At 44.0% G+C, this 24,400-nt stretch overlaps 1 protein-coding gene and 1 pseudogene across 1 annotated transcript in view; both read left to right on the plus strand.

The window, feature by feature from the left end:
• Nucleotides 1–7,461: 7,461 nt before the first annotated feature.
• On the plus strand, nucleotides 7,462–23,999 carry LOC112076776 (DNA-directed RNA polymerase III subunit RPC1-like; annotated as a pseudogene).
• Nucleotides 24,000–24,073: 74 nt separating this feature from the next.
• The window catches only part of LOC112076775 (DNA-directed RNA polymerase III subunit RPC1-like), a gene marked incomplete at its 3' end in the record, with an annotated part of 6,035 nt that continues 5,708 nt past the window's right edge, over nucleotides 24,074–24,400 (plus strand). Inside the window, 1 exon segment of the mRNA XM_070441454.1 lies at nucleotides 24,074–24,130. Coding sequence (XP_070297555.1) covers nucleotides 24,074–24,130 — 57 coding nt within the window.

Consider the following 24,400-nt stretch of genomic DNA (forward strand, 5'->3'; position numbering starts at 1 on the left):
TTTTTCTAAAACTGCATTGTTGGTTAAGGGCTTGTAAGTAAGCATTTCACTGTAAGGTAGATTCACGCTTGTGACAAATACAATGTGATTTGATTTGATTATGGGATATTGTGTGTAGATGGGTGACAAACAAATAATTCAGGCTGTAAACGTGTAACAAGTCAAGGGTAGGAATACTTTCTGAAGGCTGTTATTAACCCCCTGGTTGAGAAAAGTTTATCATATTTTTTATTTTTATTTTATTTTTCCTTTTAGCCTATTTACATTTTAACTATTTATTTACATCATTCCTAATCGTCAAGGTCTCTACTAACATAAATGGTGCAATATTTATTCCTGTCGTTTATCCTGTATCTTTATCCTATATCACTACCTCTGCCCAGAGACCCACCTAGCTATCCCATCACTACCTCTGTCCAGACCCATCTAGCTACCCCATCACTATCTCTGTCCAGAGATCCATCTAGCTATCCCCTCACTACCTCTGTCCAGACATTCTAGCCCATCAATGTCTCTGTCCAGGCAAATAAATGATTTGCAAAATATTTGAAGATGTTTTTTGTTACATGCCTTAATGAACATGACCCAGCTCGTGGGCTTTGCTATTCATTGCAAATCTCCAGATTTGTAAAGGACGTCACACGGCTTGCTTAGCGAGTATCACTTCCTCCCAATTCAGCCCAAACCTGGCGTAAACTCAGGACCTTTGCTTTGCTAGCAGACTTGACCGCCCTCCTGAAGTGTCTTACCAGTCGGTGCCACGTAAAAGCTATCTATTCCCTGGTGCAGGTGGGGACACTTCAGGCCGAGGAGGAAGGTCGCACATCCCCATGTGCTAAGCAAACAACATGTACTATAACTATTCTCCAACAGAGGGCACTAAACGTAAAGATTACTGGGAGGTGCCTGAAACACAAAGGTTACTGGAGGTGCCTGAAACACAAAGGTTACTGGAGGTGCCTGAAACACAAAGGTTACTGGAGGTACCTGAAACACAAGGTTACTGGAGTGCCTGAAACCAAAGGTTACTGGAGGTGCCTGAAAACAAAGGTTACTGGAGGTGCCTGAAACACAAAGGTTACTGGGAGGTGCCTGAAAGAGATCCTGGAGGGAAATGGGAGGAGCCTAAAGCTTGTCCTAAACAAAAAGTTACATAACCACAGTTAACCTCTCCACCCTGACCTCTGGGAGTCAACAGGGAATGCTTCCTCTGACAGGTGGTTGGCTAGTCTATTTATAGACGACAAGGCTAGTGTTTTAGGAATCAGTGCAAGGGCTTCCCCTGGTCTGGGTGGCAGTAAATATTTATGGACTACCGTGGTGTGGTGTGTTGTGCTCTGTTTAGGAAACAGGCAGGTGATCACTGCAGAAGGTGTAGAAGGAAATACAATGAAAAATATTTCAAAATGTTAATACAGTAAATGTGACTCCAAAATGGGCACAAAATAATCTGAAACAAACCAAAACAAACAGCAAAATAATCTAAAACACAACCAAAACAAACAGCAAGATATTCTGAAACACAACCAAAACAAACAGCAAAATAATCTGAAACACAACCAAAAACAAACAGCAAAATAATCTGAAACATAACCAAAACAAACAGCAAAATAATCTAAAACACAACCAAAACAAACAGCAAAATAATCTGAAACATAACCAAACAAACAGCAAATAATCTGAAACATTACCAAAACAAACAGCAAAATAATCTGAAACATTACCAAACAACAGCAACCAATAATCTGAAACATTACCAAAACAAACAGCAAAATAATCTAAAACACAACCAAACAAACAGCAAAATAATCTGAAACATAACCAAAACAAACAGCAAAATAATCTAAAACACAACCAAAACAACAGCAAAATAATCTGAAACATTACCAAAACAAACAGCAAAATAATCTGAAACATTACCAAACAAACAGTAAATGCAGCCCACAAGTTTGTAGAGTCATTGCGTACTATGAATATGGGACCAAATACTTAACTTTTTACTACTTTAATACATAAGTGAATTTGTCCCAATACTTTAAATTCCCCCTAAAATGGGGGGACGATGTACAAAAAGTGCTGTAATTTATAAATTGTTCACCCCGCATGGATGTAAATACCCTCAAATTAAAGCTGACAGCACTTTAACCTCATAGTCATTGTATCATATGAATTCCAAAGTGCTGGAGTACAGATCCAAAACATTTTTGTTGTTGTCATTGTCCCAATACTTTTGGAACTCACTGTATCATAATAGCATGAGCAGTGCACCTTGTACCAGCACGTAATTAAAAAATAAACTATATATTTCATGAAATGCATAGCAATACTTAGTGTTAAAATGCATTCATCAGTGTTAAATGAACTAGCATGATATTGATTCTTGACTACACTATTCACACAGATGAGTAGGGAAACATAAGTATCTTTGCTAACACCCTGCAGTCAGGTTCACACCAGTAGACTAGCTAGCTATGCTAACACCCTGCAGTCAGGTTTTCACACCAGTAGACTAGCTAGCTATGCTAACACCCTGCAGTCAGGTTTTCACACCAGTAGAACTAGCTAGCTATGCTAACACCCTGCAGTCAGGTTTTCACACCAGTAGACTAGCTAGCTATGTAAACACCCTGCAGTCAGGTTTCACACCAGTAGACTAGCTAGCTATGCTACACTGCAGTCAGGTTTTCACACCAGTAGACTAGCTAGCTATGCTAACACCCTGCAGTCAGTTTTCACACCAGTAGACTAGCTAGCTATGCTAACACCCTGCAGTCAGGGTTTCACACCCAGTAGACTAGCTAGCTATGCAACACCCTGCAAGTCAGGTTTTCACACCAGTAGACTAGCTAGCTATGAGGCACTGTAAGGTTCCTTCAGAAAGGTGTAAAGTTTGAAAAAGTATAATAATGTTTGAATAGAAAAACGTTTATTGGTGGATAATATGATTGAATTGTTGACAGCACACTATATTGTGCAACATAAATTGGTTAAACCGAATTTTTAGTTCATATTTTTTTTCTACCTTTATTTAACCAGATAGGCCAGTTGAGAACATGTTCTCATTTACAACTGCGACCTGGCCAAGATAAAGCAAAGCAGTGCGACAAAAAACAACAACACAGAGTTACACATAAACAAACGTACAGTCAATAACAATAGAAAAATCTATATACAGTGTGTGCAAATGGAGTAAGGAGGTAACACAATAAATAGGCCATAGTAGCGAAGTAATTACAATTTAGCAAATTAACTCTGGAGTGATAGATGTGCAGATGATGATGTGCAAGTAGAAATACTGATGTGCAAAAGAGCAAAAAAAAGTAAATAAAAACAATATGGGGATGAGGTAGGTAGAAACAGCTGCACTGTGTCAATTATCTCAACAGGTAGTCTGAACATCTGAACATGTGTGAAACATGGTGGTAAAAACGGGATTATTTCCAGTGTAAGAGAACCGTTTTAGGGGACACTACACTATACACCACCTTCGGGTTCACGAGTGGCACAGTACTCTGAAGCACTGCATCTCAGTGCAAGAGGTGTCACTACAGTCCCTGCTTCGTATCCAGGCTGTATTACATCCCGGCAGTGATTGGGAGTCCCATAGGGCGGCGCACAATTGGCCCAGTGTCGTCCGGGTTTGGCCGGGGGAGGCCGTCATTGTAAATAAGAATTTGTTCTTAACTGACTTGCCAGCTTAAATAAATAAAGGTTTCACACAAAATGCATTGATTTCAATGTAATTTTAGGACACACAAAATTACCATTATCTGTCCTCAATTTACAATGCTCAGCTTCCTCTAAAAGCCATTGAATCATATCTAAAGTAATTGATGTAATATTGTCGAGATGAGTAAAAATGCGTTTGACTTCTCAACAGCCTGGTCGAGCTCTGCAATTTCCAAAATAAACATCAAGTTGGAAAAAAGCAAACAATTGGAAGTTCGTATTTGAGTTGTAAGTAGTAGGATTTTAAGGATTTTAGGATTTTAAGATCAAGAAAACACAGTTAAAGGATTAAATAACATTTCCTAGGATTTTCTACCTGCAGCAACCCTAGTGGATAACGCTGGAAATACTGGTAAAAGCGAAATGCATCTAAAAGTGTCCATAAAGTATGGTCCTACTCATGAGAGGGTTCTAAATGGAACTCAAAAGGGTTCCCCTACTACAGGGATACATCAAAGGGTTCTAAATGGAACTCAAAAGGGTTCCCCTACTACAGGGATAATCAAAGGGTTCTAAATGGAACTCAAAAGGGTTCCTACTACAGGGATAAATCAAAGGGTTCTAAATGGAACTCAAAAGGTTCCCCTACTACAGGGATAAATCAAAGGGTTCTAAATGGAACTCAAAAGGGTTCCTCCTACAGGGATAAATCAAAGGGTTCTAAATGGACTCAAAAGGGTTCCCTACTACAGGGGATAAATCAAAGGGTTTAAATGGACTCAAAGGTTCCTACTACAGGGTAAATCAAAGGGTTCTAAATGGACTCAAAAGGGTTCCCCTACTACAGGGATAAATCAAAGGTTCTAAATGGAGCTCAAAAGGGTTCCCTACTACAGGGATAAATCAAAGGGTTCTAAATGGAGCTCAAAGGGTTCCCCTACTACAGGGATAAATCAAAGGGTTCTAAATGGAACTCAAAGGGTTCCCTACTACAGAGATAAATCAAAGGGTTCTTCGTGGCACCCAAAAGGGTTTCCTGTCACACCCTAAACTGTATCACCTGACTTTGTGCTTGTCTTTTTTCCCTTCCAAGTGTCGGCCGTCTTCCCATTTATCCCCTGTGTATTTATACCTGTGTTCTCTGTTTGTCTGTTGCCAGTTCGTTTTGTTTCGTAAAACCTACCAGCGTTTGTTCCCCTGCTCCTGCCTGTTTCTTGCTCCTGTTTTCTAGACCTTCACGGTTTTGACAGTTTTGCCTGCCCTGACCCTGAGACTGCCGTTCTATACCTTACCCACCATACCGGATTATTTACCTGCCTGCCTTGACCCTGAGCCTGCCGTTCTGGACTCTTTACACCCTCTCTGGATTATTGACCTGCCTGCCTTTGACCTGTCGTTTGCCTGCCCCTGTTTTTGAAATAAACGTTTGTTTCTTAGACACTGTTTCATCTGGGTCAAACCACAACGTGATATTCCCCATAGGGACAAATTACAGAATCCTCTATTGGTTCTTCTTGAATAATTCTAAATAGCAGAATAGTTTCTCCCACAGAGTTCTTTGCAGTTGACTTTCAACGTCATTACCTGCTAAACAATGTTTTAGTCTAATCTTTTAACAATATCTGTCATACCACAGACCTGCTGGTGTAGCAGTAATCTCTGTTTTACCCACGACCTGCTGGTGTAGCAGTAATCTCTGTTTTACCCACAGACCTGCTGGTGTAGCAGTAATCTCTGTTTTACCCACAGACTGCTGGTGTAGCAGCACATCTCTGTCTTACCCACAGACCTGCTGGTGTAGCAGTAATCTCTGTTTTACCCACAACCTGCTGGTGTAGCAGACATCTCTGTCTTACCCACAGACCTGCTGGTGTAGCAGCAATCTCTGTCTTACCCACAGACCTGCTGGTGTAGCAGCAATCTCTGTTTTACCACAGACCTGCTGGTGTAGCAGTAATCTCTGTCTTACCAACAGACCTGCTGGTGTAGCAGCAATCTCTGTCTTACCAACAGACCTGTTGGTGTAGCAGTAATCTCTGTCTTACCAACAGACCTGCTGGTGTAGCAGTAATCTCTGTCTTACCCACAGACCTGCTGGTGTAGCAGCACATTCTGTCTTACCACAGACCTGCTGGTGTAGCAGTAATCTCTGTCTTACCCACACACCTGCTGGTGTAGCAGTAATCTCTGTCTTACCACACACTGCTGGTGTAGCAGTAATCTCTGTCATACCCACAGACCTGCTGGTGTAGCAGCAATCTCTGTCATACCACAGACCTGCTGGTGTAGCAGCAATCTCTTTCTACCCACAGACCTGCTAGTGTAGCAGCAAATGCAGGTTGCTAGCAACCAAGAGGTTGCAAGTTCAAATCCCTAAGTGAGGTTGCCTCCCAGGTAATCAAAATTCAGCAGCATGCTGTCCTTTACAGCAATAACACCTTGTGGTGGCAGAATTGGGGTGAGCTGTTGTAATTCACAAGATTTATGCCCTGTTCTGTGTTGAACTGTGATGTTATGCATTTCATAGACTCCTGTTATGTCTGCATCCTAACACAAGCGCCTTGTTGTTCTGGAACTGTTGCTTGGATAAAGAACTGTTGTGTAAACATTATGATTGCATTATCACCCCTCCTCTATATGAGGGACCTGAAACCATCTCCCCAGGGAGCTCCTTCCCTGACTCTGATCAGAGACACGTCTACCTTGCAGCTGCCTGTATTAAAGATTCACTATTATACCTTAAATTAGTCTCTGTCTAAATCTTTGGATCGAGTTTTCCACAACAGCCTTAATTCAGCTCTAAATATACATTAACTTGTATACTGTATTTTCACTTTGGACAGTGTAATGAAGAACCCTCTGTTTCCTGGTCGACCGTCAGATGGTTATAAAAATAAACATTATAAAAAGGTTATCCGCAGCCCAAAAAAAGTGTTCCTCTACAGGGACAAAATGAATAAAGAGGTTGACATTTGTGATATAATTTATTACAGCTCTTACCATTGCTAGTTCTGTTTTTTTKTTGTTTKTTTTTTTAATATAACCTTTATTTAACTAGGCAAGTCAAATCCGGATGACGCTGGGCCAATTGTGCGCTGCCCTGTGGGACTCCCAATCACGGCCGGATGTGATACAGCCTTGATTCAAACCAGGTACAATAGTGACGCCACTTGCACTGAGATTCAGTGACTTAGACCGCTGCGCCACTCKGGAGCTGTTCTTCAATTAAATMATGGGAGAGGCCTAKGTTTGGGAAAGGTGGAAACTAAAGTGGTAGATTTACTGCATGTAATAACAGTACATAGTACTGAACTTACTTTATTGGTAATTACACTGGAACAAAGGGCTTATTGTTATGTCATGTAAATGACATGTTGCATTGTACACTTACATATGGGTGGTTCCCGCGGGACTTTTGGCGTTCGCAAGCGCTATGTTCTACGGACKGRGCCACACAGGACTAAGTGGCTTTGGATAAAAGTGTTTGCTAAATGGCTTATATTATTGTTTACCGTTTTAAATGTTTCTTCCCACTTAAAACTACAASTCCCATGTGTCCCCTCTCCCGCACTAGAGGAGGTTAAAAAAAGTCCATACTGATTTTTGAGACAGATTTAGGCTAGGAACATGTAGTAGTTAGTAGCCTATYTGTTAATCCATGTAGCTACGAGTGACATCTAGTGGAAATGTAATTCTGCAYCCGTTTCCTCAATGTTTATGTAGTAATTATTTAGCCCACTAGAGGGCAGTTGCTGATGAATAACCTCACTATCGTTCATGGGGCGCTCTTGAACCGGATGTGTGCATGTCGTTGTCATATGAATTCATGGTTCACGTTGTATCACATTGCAGTGGCAGCATTTCTAGCTACAACATGGGAAATGGGAACGACAAGTAACAGTGTGATGACTGTATATCACGTTTAGCGTAAACAACAGTGTAGAAAATAACAGTTTATGTGCGGGATCTTATCCTAGATCGGTATTTCTGCCGGAGATTGGCGGGGGCAAACAGAAGTCACGATGGTGAAAGAGCAGTTTAGAGAGACCGATGTGGCCAAAAAAATGTAAGTATGTCCAGTTAGCTAGCTAGCTTGCTGTTAGCCATTAGCCACTAATATTTCCCCCAGCCCTCTAGCTATGAGTATTGTTCGTAAAATAATTGCCTAAAGCAGCTTGCAATTTGTCACATGAGCTTGCTTTTCATAGCTAGCTAGCTTTTTGCAATTGCATCATTGATTGAACAGGGTCAGCAATGCCGGTAACACGTTTTAGAAAGCTAGCTAGYTAAACAAACAATCATACCACATCACATCCCCACCTGGCTAATGTGGCAGGATATCGAACTCGTCTTGCCATGACCACWGACACTCTTGCTAAGAACATGGTAAACGCATGACGTGTAGCGAGGAATCTGCATTCCAATCAACTACGAAGTAGCCTCAAGTAGACATCCAGCAAGGCAATGCTGACCATGCTTTACAAATGACTCTCAATTGACCCCTAAACTATAGCTTGTTATCATWGGCAGTYCTTGCTTGGGTAGGACCTATTTGCTAGTTGACCTACTAGACAGTGTCTAATTTAACCCMTATGCTGAGTKGGCTAYCTATTCCATTTATGTCAACAGAAGCCACATCTGTTTTGGGATGAAGTCGGCTGAGCAGATGAGACAGCAGGCTCATATCCAGGTGGTCAGTAAGAACCTGTACAGCCAGGACACCAGCCATACTCCTCTACCATACGGAGTACTGGACCATCGCATGGTAGGGCTGACACGCGTGTACACACACACACACACCACCACCCTATGGAGTACTGGACCATCACATGGTAGGGCTGACACGTGTACACACACACACACACCACCACCCTATGGAGTACTGGACCATCGCATGGTAGGGCTGACACGTGTACATACACACACACACACGTGAACACACACACACACCACCCTATGGAGTACTGGACCATCACATGGTACACTACCGGTCAAAAGTTTTAGAACACCTACTCATTACAGAGTTTTTCTTTATTTTTACTATKTTCTRCATTGTAGAATAATARTGAAGACATCAACTTTGAAATAACACATATGGAATCATGTAGTAACCAAAAMARTGTTAAACAAATCAAAATATATGTTATATTTGAGATTCWTCAAATAGCCACCCTTTGCCTTTATGACAGCTTTGCAAACTCCTTGGCATTCTCTATTGGTGGTTGTGACCCAACTGTCATGTTATATTCCAGGGCACCAGTGAGAAGGATCGTCCATGTGAGACGTGTGGGAAGAACCTGGCAGACTGTCTGGGACACTATGGATATCTGGACCTGGAGATGCCCTGTTTTCATGTGGGCTATTTCAAAGCCATCATTGGAATCCTACAGGCAAGTTCACTATAACAGTAACTGCCAAAATAAAGGAAACACTTGAGTAAATGAGGAGGACAAAGTAGGATGTATAGAGAGCAGGTGTTTCCAACACAGGTGTGGTTCCTGAGTTAATTAAGCAATTAACATCCCATCATGCTTAGGGTCATGTATTAAAAAATACTCAGTTGCCCATTATCTTGGCTCCCATGTCTAGAAGAAGAGATGTCAGTGACTTTGAAAGAGGGGTCTCAAAGGAACACAGAGGGTTTAAAAGGGTGTGTCTCAGTCACCAGATCTCAACCCAATTGAACACTTATGGAAGATTCTGGAGTGGCACTTTTCCTCTACCTTCAACAAAACACCAACTGGTGGAATTTCTCCTGGAAGAAGGGTGTCGCATCCCTCTAATAGAGTTCCAGACACTTGTAGAATCTATGCCAAGGGGGAAGCTGTTCTGGCGACTCGTGGTGCCCAACGCCCACTTTGTTGTTTCCTTTATTTATGGTAGTTATCTGTACATATTCATCTTCTTATTCTCTCTCCAACGTGGCAAACTAAATATGACATTACTGTACTGCACACTGTGTAGCCTACAACACAACCTTGATCATCCTGATTAAATTATCATAGTTACTTCTTTGACTCTTGCTATGTGATTGTTGTTCAAGCTGGCCGGTTAGTTGTTGTTCAAGCTGGCCCGTTAGAACATCACGTGATTGTTGTTCAAGCTGGCCGCTGGCCTGTTAGAACATCATGTGATTGTTGTTCAAGCCTGGCCCGTTAGAACATCATGTGATTGTTGTTCAAGCTGGCCGTTTAGAACATCATGTGATTGTTGTTCAAGCTGGTCCCGTTAGAACATCATGTGATTGTTGTTCAAGCTGCCCGTTAGAACATTGTGTGATTGTTGTTCAAGCTGGCCGTTAAACATCATGTGATTGTTGTTTCAAGCTGGCCCGTAGAACATCATGTGATTGTTGTTCAAGCTGGCCCGTTAGAACATCATGTGATTGTTGTTCAAGCTGGCCCGTTAGAACATCACGTGATTGTTGTTCAAGCTGGCCCGTTAGAACATCGTGTGATTGTTGTTCAAGCTGGCCCGTTAGAACATCATGTGATTGTTGTTCAAGCTGGCCCGTTAGAACATCATGTGGATTGTTGTTCAGCTGGCCCGTTAGAACATCATGTGATTGTTGTTCAAGCTGGCCCGTTAGAACATCATGTGATTGTTGTTCAAGCGGCCCGTTAGAAATCATGTGATGTGTCAAGCTGGCCCGTTAGAACATCATGTGATTGTTGTTTCAAGCTGGCCCGTTAGAACATCGTGTGATTGTTGTTGCAAGCTGGCCGGTTAGAACATCATGTGATTGTTGTTCAAGCTGGCCGGTTAGAACATCATGTGATTGTTTTTCAAGCTGGCCCGTTAGAACATCATGTGATTGTTGTTCAAGCCTGTGCCCGTTAGAACATCATGTGATTGTTGTTCAAGCTGGCCCGTTAGAACATCATGTGATTGTTGTAAGCTGGCCCGTTAGAACATCATGTGATTGTTGTTCAAGCTGGCCCGTTAGAACATCATGTGATTGTTGTTCAAGCTGGCCCGTTAGACATCATGTGATTGTTGTTCAAGCTGGCCGGTTAGAACATCATGTGATTGTTGTTCAAGCTGGCCCGTTAGAACATCATGTGATTGTTGTTCAAGCTGGCCCGTTAGAACATCATGTGATTGTTGTTCAGCTGGCCCTTAGACATCATGTGATTGTTGTTCAGCTGGCCCGTTAGAACATCATGTGATTGTTGTTCAAGCTGGCCCGTTAGAAACAATGTGATTGTTGTTCAAGCTGGCCCGTTAGGACATAATGGGTGTTTCTCAAAATGCAACACAAACATAGGCACAGACCATGCATACAAACACATGATAACATACGCACTATACTAGCAAGCTAGTAGTAACTCAATATAGCTAACAGTAGTAGCTAGCCAGATAGCCCAAAGAATTGACATCTATCTACCTTGGATAACATTGGTTTTATGTCAGTTTTCCCCTGTTTAACTAACTAACTAGCTGGCTAGCTAGATTACAATGATTCACACATATTTAGATGGTAGTTATGAAGTAAAATGTTTGCTTTGTATATATCTTGTTTGGTCTCTATTGTTGTCATTGTCCTGGCTGGAAGAAGGTTCAGTGAATGGGGAGGTGCAGCGTGAGGTAATACGTAGGGGGAGTGCTGCTCAGCATGAGGTAATACAGTAGAGGGAGTGCTGCTCAGCGTGAGGTAATACAGTAGGGGGAGTGCTGCTCAGCGTGAGGTAATACAGTAGGGGGAGTGCTGCTCAGCTGAGGTAATACAGTAGGGGGAGTGCTGCTCAGCGTGAGGTAATACAGTAGGGGAGTGCTGCTCAGCGTGAGGTAATCAGTAGAGGGAGTGCTGTTCAGCGTGAGGTAATACAGTAGGGGGAGTGCTGCTCAGCGTGAGGTAATACAGTAGAGGGAGTGTTGCTCAGCGTGAGGTAATACAGTAGGGGGAGTGCTGCTCAGCGTGAGGTAATACAGTAGGGGGAGTGCTGCTCAGCGTGAGGTAATACAGTAGAGGGGGGCTGCTCAGCGTGAAGGTAATACAGTAGGGGGAGTGCTGCTCAGCGTGAGGTAATACAGTAGGGGGAGTGCTGCTCAGCGTGAGGTAATACAGTAGGGGGGAGTGCTGCTCAGCGTGAGGTAATACAGTAGGGGAGTGCTGCTCAGCATGAGGTAATACAGAGGGGGAGTGCTGCTCAGCGTGAGGGTAATACAGTAGGGGGAGTTGTCTGCTCAGCGTGAGGTAATACAGTAGGGGAGTGCTGCTCAGCGTGAGGTAATCAGTAGGGGAGTCCTGCTCAGCGTGAGTTTAATACAGTAGGGGGAGTGCTGCTCAAGCGTGAGGTAACTACAGTAGGGGGAGTGTGCTCAGCGTGAGGTAATACAGTAGGGGGTGTCGCTGCTCGCGTGAGGTAATACAGTAGCGGGGTGCTGCTCAGCGTGAGGTAAATACAGAAGGGGAGTGCTTGCTCAGCGTGAGGTATACAGTAGGGGGAGTGCTGCTCAGACGTGAGGTAATACAGTAGGGGGAGTTGCGGCTCAGGGGAGTAATACAGTAGGCGGGAGGTGCTGCTCAAGCGGTGAGGTAATGCCAGTAGGGGGCAGTGCTGAGGTCATACAGTAGGGGGAGTTGCTGCTCAGCGTGAGGTAATGCGTAGGGGGCAGTGCTGAGGTATACAGTAGGGGGAGTGCTGCTCAGCGTGAGGTAATCAGTAGAGGGAGTGCTGCCGCGTGAGGTAATACAGTAGGGGGACTGCTGCTGAGGTAATACAGTAGGGGAGTGCTGCTCAGCGTGAGGTAATACAGTAGGGGAGTGCTGCTCAGCGTGAGGTAATACAGTAGGGGGAGTGCTGCTCAGCGTGAAGTAATTACAGTAGAGGGGAGTGCTGAGGTAATACAGTAGGGGAGTGCTGCTCAGGTAGGTATACAGTAGGGGAGTGCTGCTCAGCGTGAGGTATACAGTAGGGGGAGTGCTGCTCAGCGTGAGGTAATACAGTAGGGGGCGTGCTGCTCAGCGGTGAGGTAATACAGTAGGGGGAGTGCTGCTCAGCGTGAGGTAACTACAGTAGGGGAGTGCTGCTCAGCGTGAGGTAATACAGTAGGGGAGTGCTGCTTCAGCGTGACGGTAATACAGTAAGGGGAGTGGCTGTACAGGTGAGGTAAGTCAGTAGGGGGAGTGCTGCTCAGCGTGAGGTAATACACGTAGGGGGAGTGCTGCTCAGCGGTGAGGTAATACAGTAGGGGGAGTAGGCTCAGCGTGAGTAATACAGTTAGGGGAGTGCTGCTGCAGCGTGAAGGTTAATACAGTAGGGGGAGTGCTGCTCAGCGTGAGTAATCAGTAAAGGGGGAGTGCTGCTCAGCGTGAGGTAATACAGTAGGGAGAGTCCTGCTCAGCGTGAGGTATAAGTAGGGGAGTGCTGCTCATCGTGAGGTAATCAGTAGGGGGAGTGCTGCTCAAATGGAATGTTTTATGTGTTCTCCCACACTCTAGTCTCACAAGAACGTACTCAAGGAATACTAAACGTCCTCGTGCATTGAGAGTGTGGAGCACGGTAGTAGGCATATTGAGAAACACCCAATGTGATTGTTGTTCCATTTAACTTATGTTATTGTTGTTCAAAGTGGCCCGATTATGACATCATGTTATTGTTGTTCAAATTGGCCCCATTATGACATCATGTTACTGTTTTGTTCACATTGTTCCCATTATGCAACATGATGTTTTTGTTGTTCAATTGTTCATTATGACATCATGTTATTGTTTTGTTCAAATTGTTCCATTATGACATTCATGTGATTGTTGTATCCCTCCAGATGATCTGTAAGCACGTGTTTTTCACTCTGTTGACCAAAGAGGAGAAACTACAGTTTATGGATGTGTTGAGAGGCAGGCCTAGCGTACCTCCAGACAGAGGAATGAAGAAGAAGATATCCGACAAATGCCGCAAAAGGACAATGTGTCTCAATTGTCCACGTTAAATGGTAGGGTATCACAACAATAGCTTAGTCTTTGACTGTTTACGGTTCAATTTTGACATTTGGGCCAAAATACATATTATTAAGTTTATATTTGAATTTAGTTGAATTTAGTTGAGTCGAAAAGCATTGCCCAAGTGGTGGTTGGTGTGACTGATAATGTCTTTGTTCTTGCACATACAGGACCAGTGAAGAAGTGTGGCTTGCTAAAGATCCTCCAGAGAAATACAAGACAACCAAGAAAGTGGTGGACCTGTAGTATCAGACTTTCTCACTCATTCGATATCGCAATAGACACAACAAAGAAGTGGAGGGCTTGCTTAACAGGGCTCAGGTGAGTCACCGTTGAAAGGCAACTAGGGCTGCCTTTAACAGGGCTCAGGTGAGTCAGCGTTGAAAGGCAACTAGGGCTTGCTTACAGGGCTCAGGTGAGTCACGTTGAAGGCAACTATGGCAACTTTTTAACAGTTTACTTGTCTACTTTGTAGAGGTCATATGAGGTAATGGTTTGTTTTGTATGTTTTTCACTTAGCGTGACTTACGTACAGAGTTTATACAGGGTTAGTATATGGGATACTTGTCGGAATTGAACCCACAACCCTGGTATTACTAGGCCACACTCTTCTTACCAACTGGGTCACAAGGTTTTAATGCTGACCGATCATGTCTTTCACCCCCGACGGAGAACCTGAGTCCTCTATGTGGTGCTGAACCTCTTCACAATGTGTCTGTCTGAATCTGGGAAACTGACCCTTAAGGTTTTAATGCTGATTGACCTTCATGTCCTGTGGTTTCAGGAGACCTGAGTCCTCTGGTGGTGTTGAAACCTGTTCAGGAGGATTCCAGCGGAGGACATTCCCCTGCTCCTGATGAACCTGAGGCAGGTAAGCCTGCAGACTCATCCTCACCCGTCTGCTGTACCCGCCATCTGCATCCGCCCCTCTGTCATCTCAGACCTCAAGTCAGGTACTAAACGAGGATGACCTCACCATGAAGCTCACAGAGATCATCTTCCTCAATGACGTCATCAAGAAGGTGGGTACATTACATTTACATTTTGTCATGTATGATGTCATAGAGAAGGTGGCTCAATGGTATTGGGACAGTAGCAGGAAGTGTCAATGAATTTGTGATTAATTGTTTTAGTAATCGGCCCGGGAGTTTTTCCATGAACTGACCAGGAAACCCTCTGGGCTCCAGTAGGCTATTACTAACTAGTTGGTCAGCTGAGGAAAACCTCTGGGCCCCAGTAGGCTATTACTAACTAGTTGGTCAGCTGAGGAAAACTCTGGGCCCAGTAGGCATACTAACTATTGTCAGCTGGGAAAACCTTGGCTCCAGTAGGCTATTACTAATAGTTGGTCAGCTGAGGAAAAACTCTGGGCCCAGTTGGCTATTACTACCTAGTTGGTCCAGCTGAGGAAAACCTCTGGGCTCCAGTAGGCTATTACTAACTAGTTGGTCAGCTGAGGAAAACTCTGGGCTCCAGTAGGCTTTCTAGACTAGTTGGTCAGCTGAGGAAAACCTCTGGGGCTCCAGTAGGCTATTACTAAATAGTTGTCTCAGCTGAGGAAAACCTCTGTGCCCAGTAGGCTAATTACTAACTAGTTGGTCAGCTAGGAAAACCTCTGGGGCCCAGTAGGCTATTACTGACTAGTTGGTCAGCTGAGGAAACTCTGGGCCCCAGTAGGCTATTACTAACTAGTTGGTCAGCTGAGGAAAACCTCATGGGCCCCAGTTGGCTATTACTAACTAGTTGGTCAGCTAAGGAAACCTCTGCCTTTTTATGAAAGCAATAACACAAGAAAAAAAAGTTATAATTTCCCAATTCACATTAGACAAATAAGGTGGTTTGATGTTGTTATTGTTGTTGTCTAATGAATGTTGAGTGATGAATGATTGTTCTGCCCGTTCCCATGCCGTCCACAGCACCGTATTGTCAGGGGCCAAGACCCGAGTGATCATGGAGGACTGGGACTTCCTCCAGCTGCAATGTGCTCTCTACATCAACAGTGAGCTCTCTGGCATCCCCCTCAACATGCCCTAAGAAGTGGACCAGAGAGCTTCGTTCAGAGACTCAAGGGCAAACAAGGTCTGCTCATATAAATAGTGATTTTTTATTCTAAATCATTTAATAGTTACCTGTTGTCATTATTATGATTTCTAGTTCTGTGGTCATTCTCCTACCATCGTATTTTATTAATAGTTGAACTGAATTCATGTCAATGTCATGTGTTTTGGGGGGGGTGGGTTGGGGGTCATAAACAATTTAGTTTATTTACACAGACTGAGGTCAGAAACGAAAGCATGCCTAGTTGATGTAGAGCCATTAATCCCAAATTATAGAGTTTGGAATGTTATTCTCTTGTTGCTGCCTTTGGCAATTGATAAGGATTTGGAGAACACTCAGTTATTGATGGTCCGTGGTGTCCTCTTCAGGGCTATTCCGTGGAAAAGCTCCTTCGGGGAAGGAGAGTGGAACTTCTCTGGGAGAACGGTCATCTCTCCGGACCCCAACCTGCGGATTGATGAGGTTGGTGTCCCTGTGCACGTGGCCAAAAATCCTGACCTACCCAGAGAAGGTAAAGATTCTTATTGGTCACAACTAACTTACACTTATAAAGGCTTTATAAGAATTAGGGCTGTCCGCGTTAAACTCAACATTTTTCAATGCTGTTCATTTCTTTTTAAGCGCTTTTAATCGCTTCTCCATTTCTTTACCCCGCGAGACCCTTTTCAAGCGCAACGTGTTTCAGCAAGGACCTTATAAACGCAACACGCTCTTGATGCTGTGTACTGTCAGTGTGCCACTTTATGTTCGTGATCGGTCTCAGTAGCGGCCGTCTGGTCTCTATTGTGGTTCGCAATGCGCACAGCTTGAGAACAGTTTTTGGAGAAACCGTACAGATCACTTCTCACTATATAACACATTCCCAGGCATTTCTTTAGATGACAGCAAAAAAAACATTCATTTTGTTACGAAGTAGCAACTAGTTTAATGCTAACGTAGCGTAGCTAGCAAACATTGTTTACAATGCATGGCTGAATGCTCTTGATTCAACTAACTTCCCACGTGAATTTTACTCAAGAACGGGACATCCATTCCATGTAACTACTGTTTTCTGGTTGGTAGTTCTCAGGTCAAAAGACGTAATGATCCCAGTTCCTAGTAGCAGCAGCTTGTGACTAGTTCAGATGAAGAACATGGATCCAGTTAAGAGGGAGTGGCCTCCTGACCATTGGGCAAAATATGGAAAATTAGCGCCATGAAAATTGGGTTTTTTACAGAGACTTTTGTGTTGTTTTATGGTGAAAATGCTTTGAAACATTTTGATCAGACCTATTTTGGGTTTAATAGTAACTCGTGTTTCTGCTTTTTAATGAAAACATTTGTGAAGTCCAATTGGAGCAAATTCTATATATTGCAATGATCGCGATTTAACTAAATCCAATAAGCTCTATTGTTATTTTACTCGTTTGATGTTTATAAGAATACTTACTTGTTTATAAGCACTACATAGAGCTTCACAAATCAGGATGGAACACAGGGAGGTTGAGTGCGTTTTCCAGCTGTCTTTAACCATTGAGAAGTAAAACTGCAACAGTGTCTTCACTGATCCTGTTGTATGACCTGTGACTCTTAACTGTTGTGCGCCCAACGGTGACCAGGCACTTGGAGATGCTGAGGAAGCTGGTGCGTAGCGGTCCTGAGGACCACCCTGGAGCCAACTTCATTCAGCAACGTCACACGGCCAATGAAGAGGTCAGGACAGTTCTAATTGGACCTGTTTAATTAAGTCATTTAAAAAGCATGAGCTGCCCCACACCCCTTAAAATGTTGAAGAAGGCACTATGTGCAAAACGTTGGCTGAGGTTTTACCCCATTCAGTTATTAGAAGCATTTATAGAGTATCTTCTTTGTTTTTTTATACATTTTAGGTCGTTTTAAAGGGAATACTTTTTTGTTGTCTTGAAGGCCTTTAGCTACTTCGGTCAGTCAGATGAACTCCGTTGGTACAAGTTTTATATCTCTGTTTACTGGGACACCAGTTTAATATCTCTGCTTTACTGGGACACCAGTTTAATATCTCTCTGTTTTTACTGGGACACCCGTTTCAATGTCTCCTGTTTACTGGGAAACCAGTTTAATGTTCTGTTTACTGGGGACACCAGTTTAATGTTCTCTGTTTACTGGGACACCAGTTTAGATGTCTTTGTTTACTGGGACACCCAGTTTTAATGTTCTGTTTTACTGGGACACGCAGTTTCATCTGACTCTGGGAAGTAGATAATGGAACTTCATTGTCGCGCAGTATCCCCTTTTTAATAGATGCCTCTTATCCAGTGTCAACTAAATTAGCTAAAACAACCACATATCACAATCAATTATGTTGTTGGTTGGGTCGCCAATCCTTTTGGTTACAGGCCTAGCCACTAACTGAAACTGGTTACGGCCTACACTAAACTGAAACTGTGGTTACAGGCCTACCACTAAAAACTGAAACCTGTGGTTACAGCTACCACTAAACTGAAACTGTGGTTACCGGCCCTACCACTAACTTGAAACTGTGGTTACAGGCTACTATAACCTGACACTGGTTACAGGCCCTACCACTAAACTGAATGTGGTTTACAGGCCTCTCCACTAAACTGAAACTGTGGTTTACAAGGCCTACCACTCAACTGAAACTGTGGTTACAGGCCTACCATAGCTGAAAACTGTGGTACAGGCCCTAACAAACTAGCTGAAACTGGTGGTTACAGGCCTACCACTAAACCTGAAACTGTGGTTATAGGTCTACCACCTCACTGAAACTGTGGTTATAGGCCTACCACTCAACGGAAAACTGGTTACAGGGCCTACCATAAACTGAAAACTTGTGGTTAACAGGCCTACCACTAAACTGAAACTGTGGTTACAGGCCTACAACTTAAACTGAAACTGTGTTACAGGCCTAACACTAAACTGAAACTGTGGTTACAGGCCTACACTAAACTGAAACTGGTGGTTATGGCCTACCACTAAACTGAAACTGTGGTTACAGCCTACCCTCAAACTGAAACTGTGGTTCCAGGCTACCACTAAACTGAAACTGTGGTTACAGGCCTACCACTAAACTGAACTGTGGTTACAGGCCTATCCACTAAACTGAAACTGTGGTTATTGGCCTTACCACAGTAACTGAAACTGTGGTTACAAAGGCCCTACCACTTAAACTGAAAACTGTGGTTATTGGCCTACCACTAAAATGAAACTGTGTTACAGGCTAACAATTCAACTGAACTGTGGTTACAGGCCTATCACTAAACTGAAAACTGGTGGTTTACAGGCCTACACTAAGCTGCAACTGTGGTTATCGGCCTACCATAAAACGAAACTGTGGTTATTGGCCTACCACTAAACTGAAACTGTGGTTGCAGGCCTACCCACTAAACTGAAACTGTGGTTATTGGCCTACCACTAAACTGAACTGTGGTTACAGGCTATCCACTTCCACTGAAACTGTGGTTTACAGGCCCTACTCACTAAACTGAAAACTGTGGTTACAGAGGCCTACCACTAAGCTGAAACTGTGGTTCGGGCCTACCACTAAACTAAACTGTGGGTTACAGGCTCCACTAAACTGACACCTGTGGGTTACGGGCCTACACTAAACTGAAAACTGTGGTTATTGGGCCTACCACTAAACTGAAACTGTGGTTATGGGCCCTACCACTAAAACTGAAACTGTGGGTTACTGGCTACCACCAAATGAAACTGGTGGTTACGGCCTAACCACTAAACTGAAACTGTGGTTACGGGCCTAGCACTACACTGAAAAATTTTTCTGTGGGTTACGGGCCTTATCCACTAAACTGAACTGTGGTTAGGGCCTACACTAAAACTGAAAACTGTGGTTACGGGCCTACCACTAAACTGAAACTGTGGTACAGGCTACCACTAAAACTGAAAACTGTGGTTACGGGCCTTACCACTAAACTGAAACTGTGGTTACGGGCCTACCCCTAAACTGAAACTGTGGTTACGGGCCTACACCTAAATGAACTATGGTTAGGCCTAAACTAAACTGAAACTGTGGTTAACAGGTCTAAGCACCACTAACTGAAACTGTGGTTTACAGGCCTACACTAAACTGAAACCTGTGGTTTACAGGTCTACCACTAAACTGAAACTGTGGTTACAGGCCCTACCATTAACTGAATGTGGTTACACGGCCTAGCCACTAATGAAACTGTGGTTACAGGCATAACCACTAACTGAAATGTGGTTAATAGGTCTATACACTATAACTGAAACTGTGGTTACCGGCCTACCACTAAAACTGAAACTGTGGTTAAGGCCTACCACTCAACTGAACTGTGGTTACAGGCCTACATCAATGAAACTGTGGTACAGGCCTACATCAACTGAAACTGTTGGTTACAGGCTACCACTCAACTGAAACTGTGGTTACAGGCCTACACCAAACTGAAACTGTTACGGGCCTACACTACAACTGAAACTGTGGTTTACAGTACACTAAACTGAAACTAGTGGTTTCAGGCCTACCACTAAACTGAAACTGTGGTTCCAGTTACCACTAAACTGAAACTGTGGGTTACAGGTCTAACCACTAAACTGAAACTGTGGTTACAGGTCCTAGCACTAAACTGAAACTGTGGTTACGGCCTACCATTAACTGAACTGTGGGTTTAAGGCCTACCACTAAACTGAACACTGTGGTTATAGGTCTCCCATAACTGAAACTGTGGTTTACAGCCTACCCACTAAACTGAAAGGTGGTTACAGGCCTACCACTCAACTGAAACTGTGGGTTTACAGGCCTACACTCAACTGAAACTGTGGTTACAGGCTACCACTAAACTGAAACTGGTTACGGGCCTACCACTAAACTGAAACTGTGGGTTACGGGCCTACCAGACTAAACTGAAACTGTGGTTACAGCTACCACTAAACTGAAAACTGTGGTTAACAGGCCTACCATAACTGAAACTGTGGTTCAAGGGCCTACCACTAAACTGAAACTGTGGTTACAGGCCTACCATAAACTGAAACTGTGGTTACAGGTCTACCCCACTAAAATGAAACTGTGGGGTTACAGGCCTACCGCTAAACTGAAACTGTGGTTACGGCTACCGCTAAAACTGAACTGTGGTTATATTGGCTACAAACTGACACTGGGGTTACAGGCTCCACTAAAACTGAAACTGTGGTTACGGGCCTACCACTAAAACCTGAAACTGTGGGTACGGGCCTACCACTAAACTGAAACTGTGGTTACGGGTTACCACTAACTGAAACTGTGGTTATGAGGCCTACCACTAAACTGAACTGCTGGTTACGGCATACCATAAACTGAAACATGGTTCGGGCCTAACCCACTAAACGAAACTGTGGTTACAGGCCTACCCACTAAACTGAAAACGTGGTTACCATTGGTCTACGCAACTAAACTTGAAACTGTGGTTACGGTCTACCACTAAAATGAAACTGGTGGTTATAGGCCTAGCGCTAAACTGAACTGTGGTTACAGGCTACCACTAAACTGAAACTGTGGTTATAGGCCTAACCACTAAAACTGAAACTGGGGTTTACAGGCCTACCACTAAACTGAAACTGTGGTTACGGGCTACCACTAACGAAACTGTTGGTTACGGGCCTACCCACTAAACTAAACTGTGTTACGGGCCTACCAACTAAAACTGAAACTGTGGTTACGGGGCTCCACTAAAACTGAACTGTTGGTTACAGGCCTACCACTAAATGAAACTGTGGTTACGGGCCTACCACTCAAACTGAAACTGTGGTTACGGGCCTACCACTAAACTGAAACTGTGGTTAAGGGCCCTACCCACTAAACTGAAAACTGGTTACGGGCTACCACTACTGAAACTGGTTACAGGCCTACCACTAAACTGAACTGTGGTTACAAGGCCTACACTAAACTGTAAACTGTGGTTACGGCCCTACCCACTAAACTGAACTGTGGTTACCGGGCCTAACCCACTAACTGAAATGTGGTTCACGGGCCCTACCACTAAAACTGAAACTGTGGTTATAGCTACACTAAACTGAAACTGTGGTTATAGGCCTACACTAAACTGAAACTGTGGTTACGGGCCTCCACTCAACTGAAACTGTGTATAAGGCCTACCAATAACTGAAACGTGGGTTACAGGCTACACTAAACTGAAACTGGTTACAGGACATATACCCCTAAACTGAAACTGTGGTTACAGGCCTACCACTAAACTGAAACTGTGGTTACCGGGCCTACCACTCAACTGAAACTGTGGTTCAAGGCTACCACCAAACTGAACACTGTGGTTACAGGCCTACCACTAAACTGAAACTGTGGTTACAGGCCTACCACTAAACTGAACCTGTGGTTACTAGGCCTACCACTAAACTGAAACTGCTGGTTATAGGCCTATCACTAACTGAAAATGTGGTTACAGGCCTACCACTAAACTGAAATGGTTAAAGGCCTACCACTAAACTGAAACTGTGGTTACAGGCCTACCACTAAACTGAAACTGTGGTTAATCGGCCTACCACTTAAACTGAAACTGTGTTACGGGCTACACCTCAACTGAAACTGTGGTTACAGGCCTACGCACTAAACTGAAACTGGTGGTTAAGCCTACCACTAAACTGAAACTGGTTACAGGCCACCACTAAACTGAAACTGTGGTTACAGGCCTACCACTAAACTGAAACTGTGGTACAGGCCACCACTAAACTGACCTGTGGTTATAGGCCTACAACTAAACTGAAAACTGTGGTTCTGGCCTACCACTAAACTGATAACGGTGGTTACGGGCCTACCACTAAACTGAAACTTGTGGTTATAGGTTCTACCACTAAACTGAAACTGTGGTTATAGGCCTACCCACTAAACTGACACTTGTATGAACCACATGTTTGGTGTAGTGTTCTAAGAGTATTCCCTGGTGGTGTGTGTTGTGTGTGTTTAGGTTCTGAAGTACGGGAACGCGAGAGAAGATGGCCCAGGAGCTGAGGTTTGGAGAACCGTGGTGGAGGAGACAACTGCCGATGGAGACATCGTCCTCTTTCAACCGGCAGCCCTCTCTACCCAAACTCAGCATCATGGCTCATATTGTGAGTTCTCTCTCCTCTGTCTCTCTGTCTCTCTCTCTGTCTCTCTCTCTGTCTCTTTCTGTCCTCTCTCTCTCTCTCTGTCTCTCTCATTCTGTCTCTCTCTCTCTTCTCTCTCTTCTCTCTCTCCTCTCTCTCTCTCTCTCTTCTTCTCTCTCTCTATCATTGTCTCGTCTCTCTCTTCTCTTCTCTCTCTCTCTGTCTCTGTCTCGTCTCTCTGTCTCGTCTCTCTGTTCCTCTTGTCTGTCCTCTCGTTCTGTCTCTCTGTCTCTGTCTTCGCTCTCTTCTCGCTCTCTCTCGTACCCGTCCTTCACGTCGGCTTTTCAGTCTGGAACTGTCGTGTTAATCAAACGTCGCTGATCATGGCAACGTGTAGACAGGAAGAGAAATCCCTGTTTAGACGTTGGGGATTTTGTGTTGATGTATGTTGGGGGTTGTCTGTTTATAGCTGCCTTGTCGTGTAGCTTTGTTATGTTTTTAGAGCTGCGCTTGTCTGTAAGCTGTTATGTTTTAGAGCTCTTGGTCGTGTAGTTGTTACTTTGTTTTAGAGCTGCCTTGTGTGTAGTTGTTACCGTTTTAGAGCTGCCTTGTGTGTAGTTTGTTACTGTTTGAGCTGCCTTGTCGTGTAGTTGTTCCTGTTTTAGAGCTGTGCTTGTCGTGTAAGTTTGTTTTACTGTTTTAGAGCTGCCTTGGTGTGTAGTTGTACTGTTTTCGAGCTGTTGTCCGGTGTAGCTGTTACTGTTTTAAGGAGCTGCCTTGTCGTGTAGTTTTGTTACTGTTTTTAGAGCTGCTTGTCGTGTAGTTGTTATGTTTTAGAGCTGCCTTGTCGTGTAGTTGTTTACTGTTTTAGAGCTGTCGTGTCGTGTAGTTGTTACTGTTTTAAGAAGGTGCCTTGTCGTGTAGTTTTGTTACTCGTTCTCAGAGCTGCATCTGTCGGTGTTGTTACTCGATAAGAGCTGCCTTGTCGTGTAGATTTGTTACTGTTTTTAGAGCTGACTTGTCGTGTAGTTGTTATGTTTTAGAGGCTGGCTTGTCGTGTAGCTGTTACTTGTTTTAGAGCTGCCTTGTCGTGTAGTTGGTTATGTTTTAGAGCTGCCTTGTCGTGTAGTTGTTAACTGTTTTAGAGCTGCCTTGTCGTGTAGCTGTACTGGTTTTAGAGATGCCTTGTCGTGTAGCTGTTACTGTTTTGGGTGTAATCAGATAAGTTTTATTTTCCAAGGCAGATCTCAATGAAATCATTATTGTATTCATCTTTTGTCTGTCCCTGAAGGCCAAGTGAAGCCTCCAGAACGTTCCGGTTCAACGAGCTTGTGTGTGCATCGCCGTACACCGCCTGACTTTGACGGGGACGAGATGACCTTCACCTTCCCAGACAGAGGAGGCCAGGCTGAAGCCCTGGTGCTGATGGGGGTTAGTGTCACCTGCCCCTGCTTCACCTTTAGACTCTGCACAACCCCTACACCCCCACACACCTCACACCCCTACCTACTCCACACACCTCACACCCCACACCCTCACACCCAAACACACCTCACCCCCTACCACACACTCTCACACCCTACCAACACCTCACACCCCTACCTCACACACACTCACACCCCACCACCTCACACCCCTACCTACCCACCTCACACCCCCACACACCTCCACCCCTACTACTACCTCACCCCCACATTACCA

Source organism: Salvelinus sp. IW2-2015, unplaced genomic scaffold (assembly GCF_002910315.2).
Source record: "Salvelinus sp. IW2-2015 unplaced genomic scaffold, ASM291031v2 Un_scaffold4023, whole genome shotgun sequence".
In the NCBI taxonomy this organism is placed as follows: domain Eukaryota; kingdom Metazoa; phylum Chordata; class Actinopteri; order Salmoniformes; family Salmonidae; genus Salvelinus; species Salvelinus sp. IW2-2015.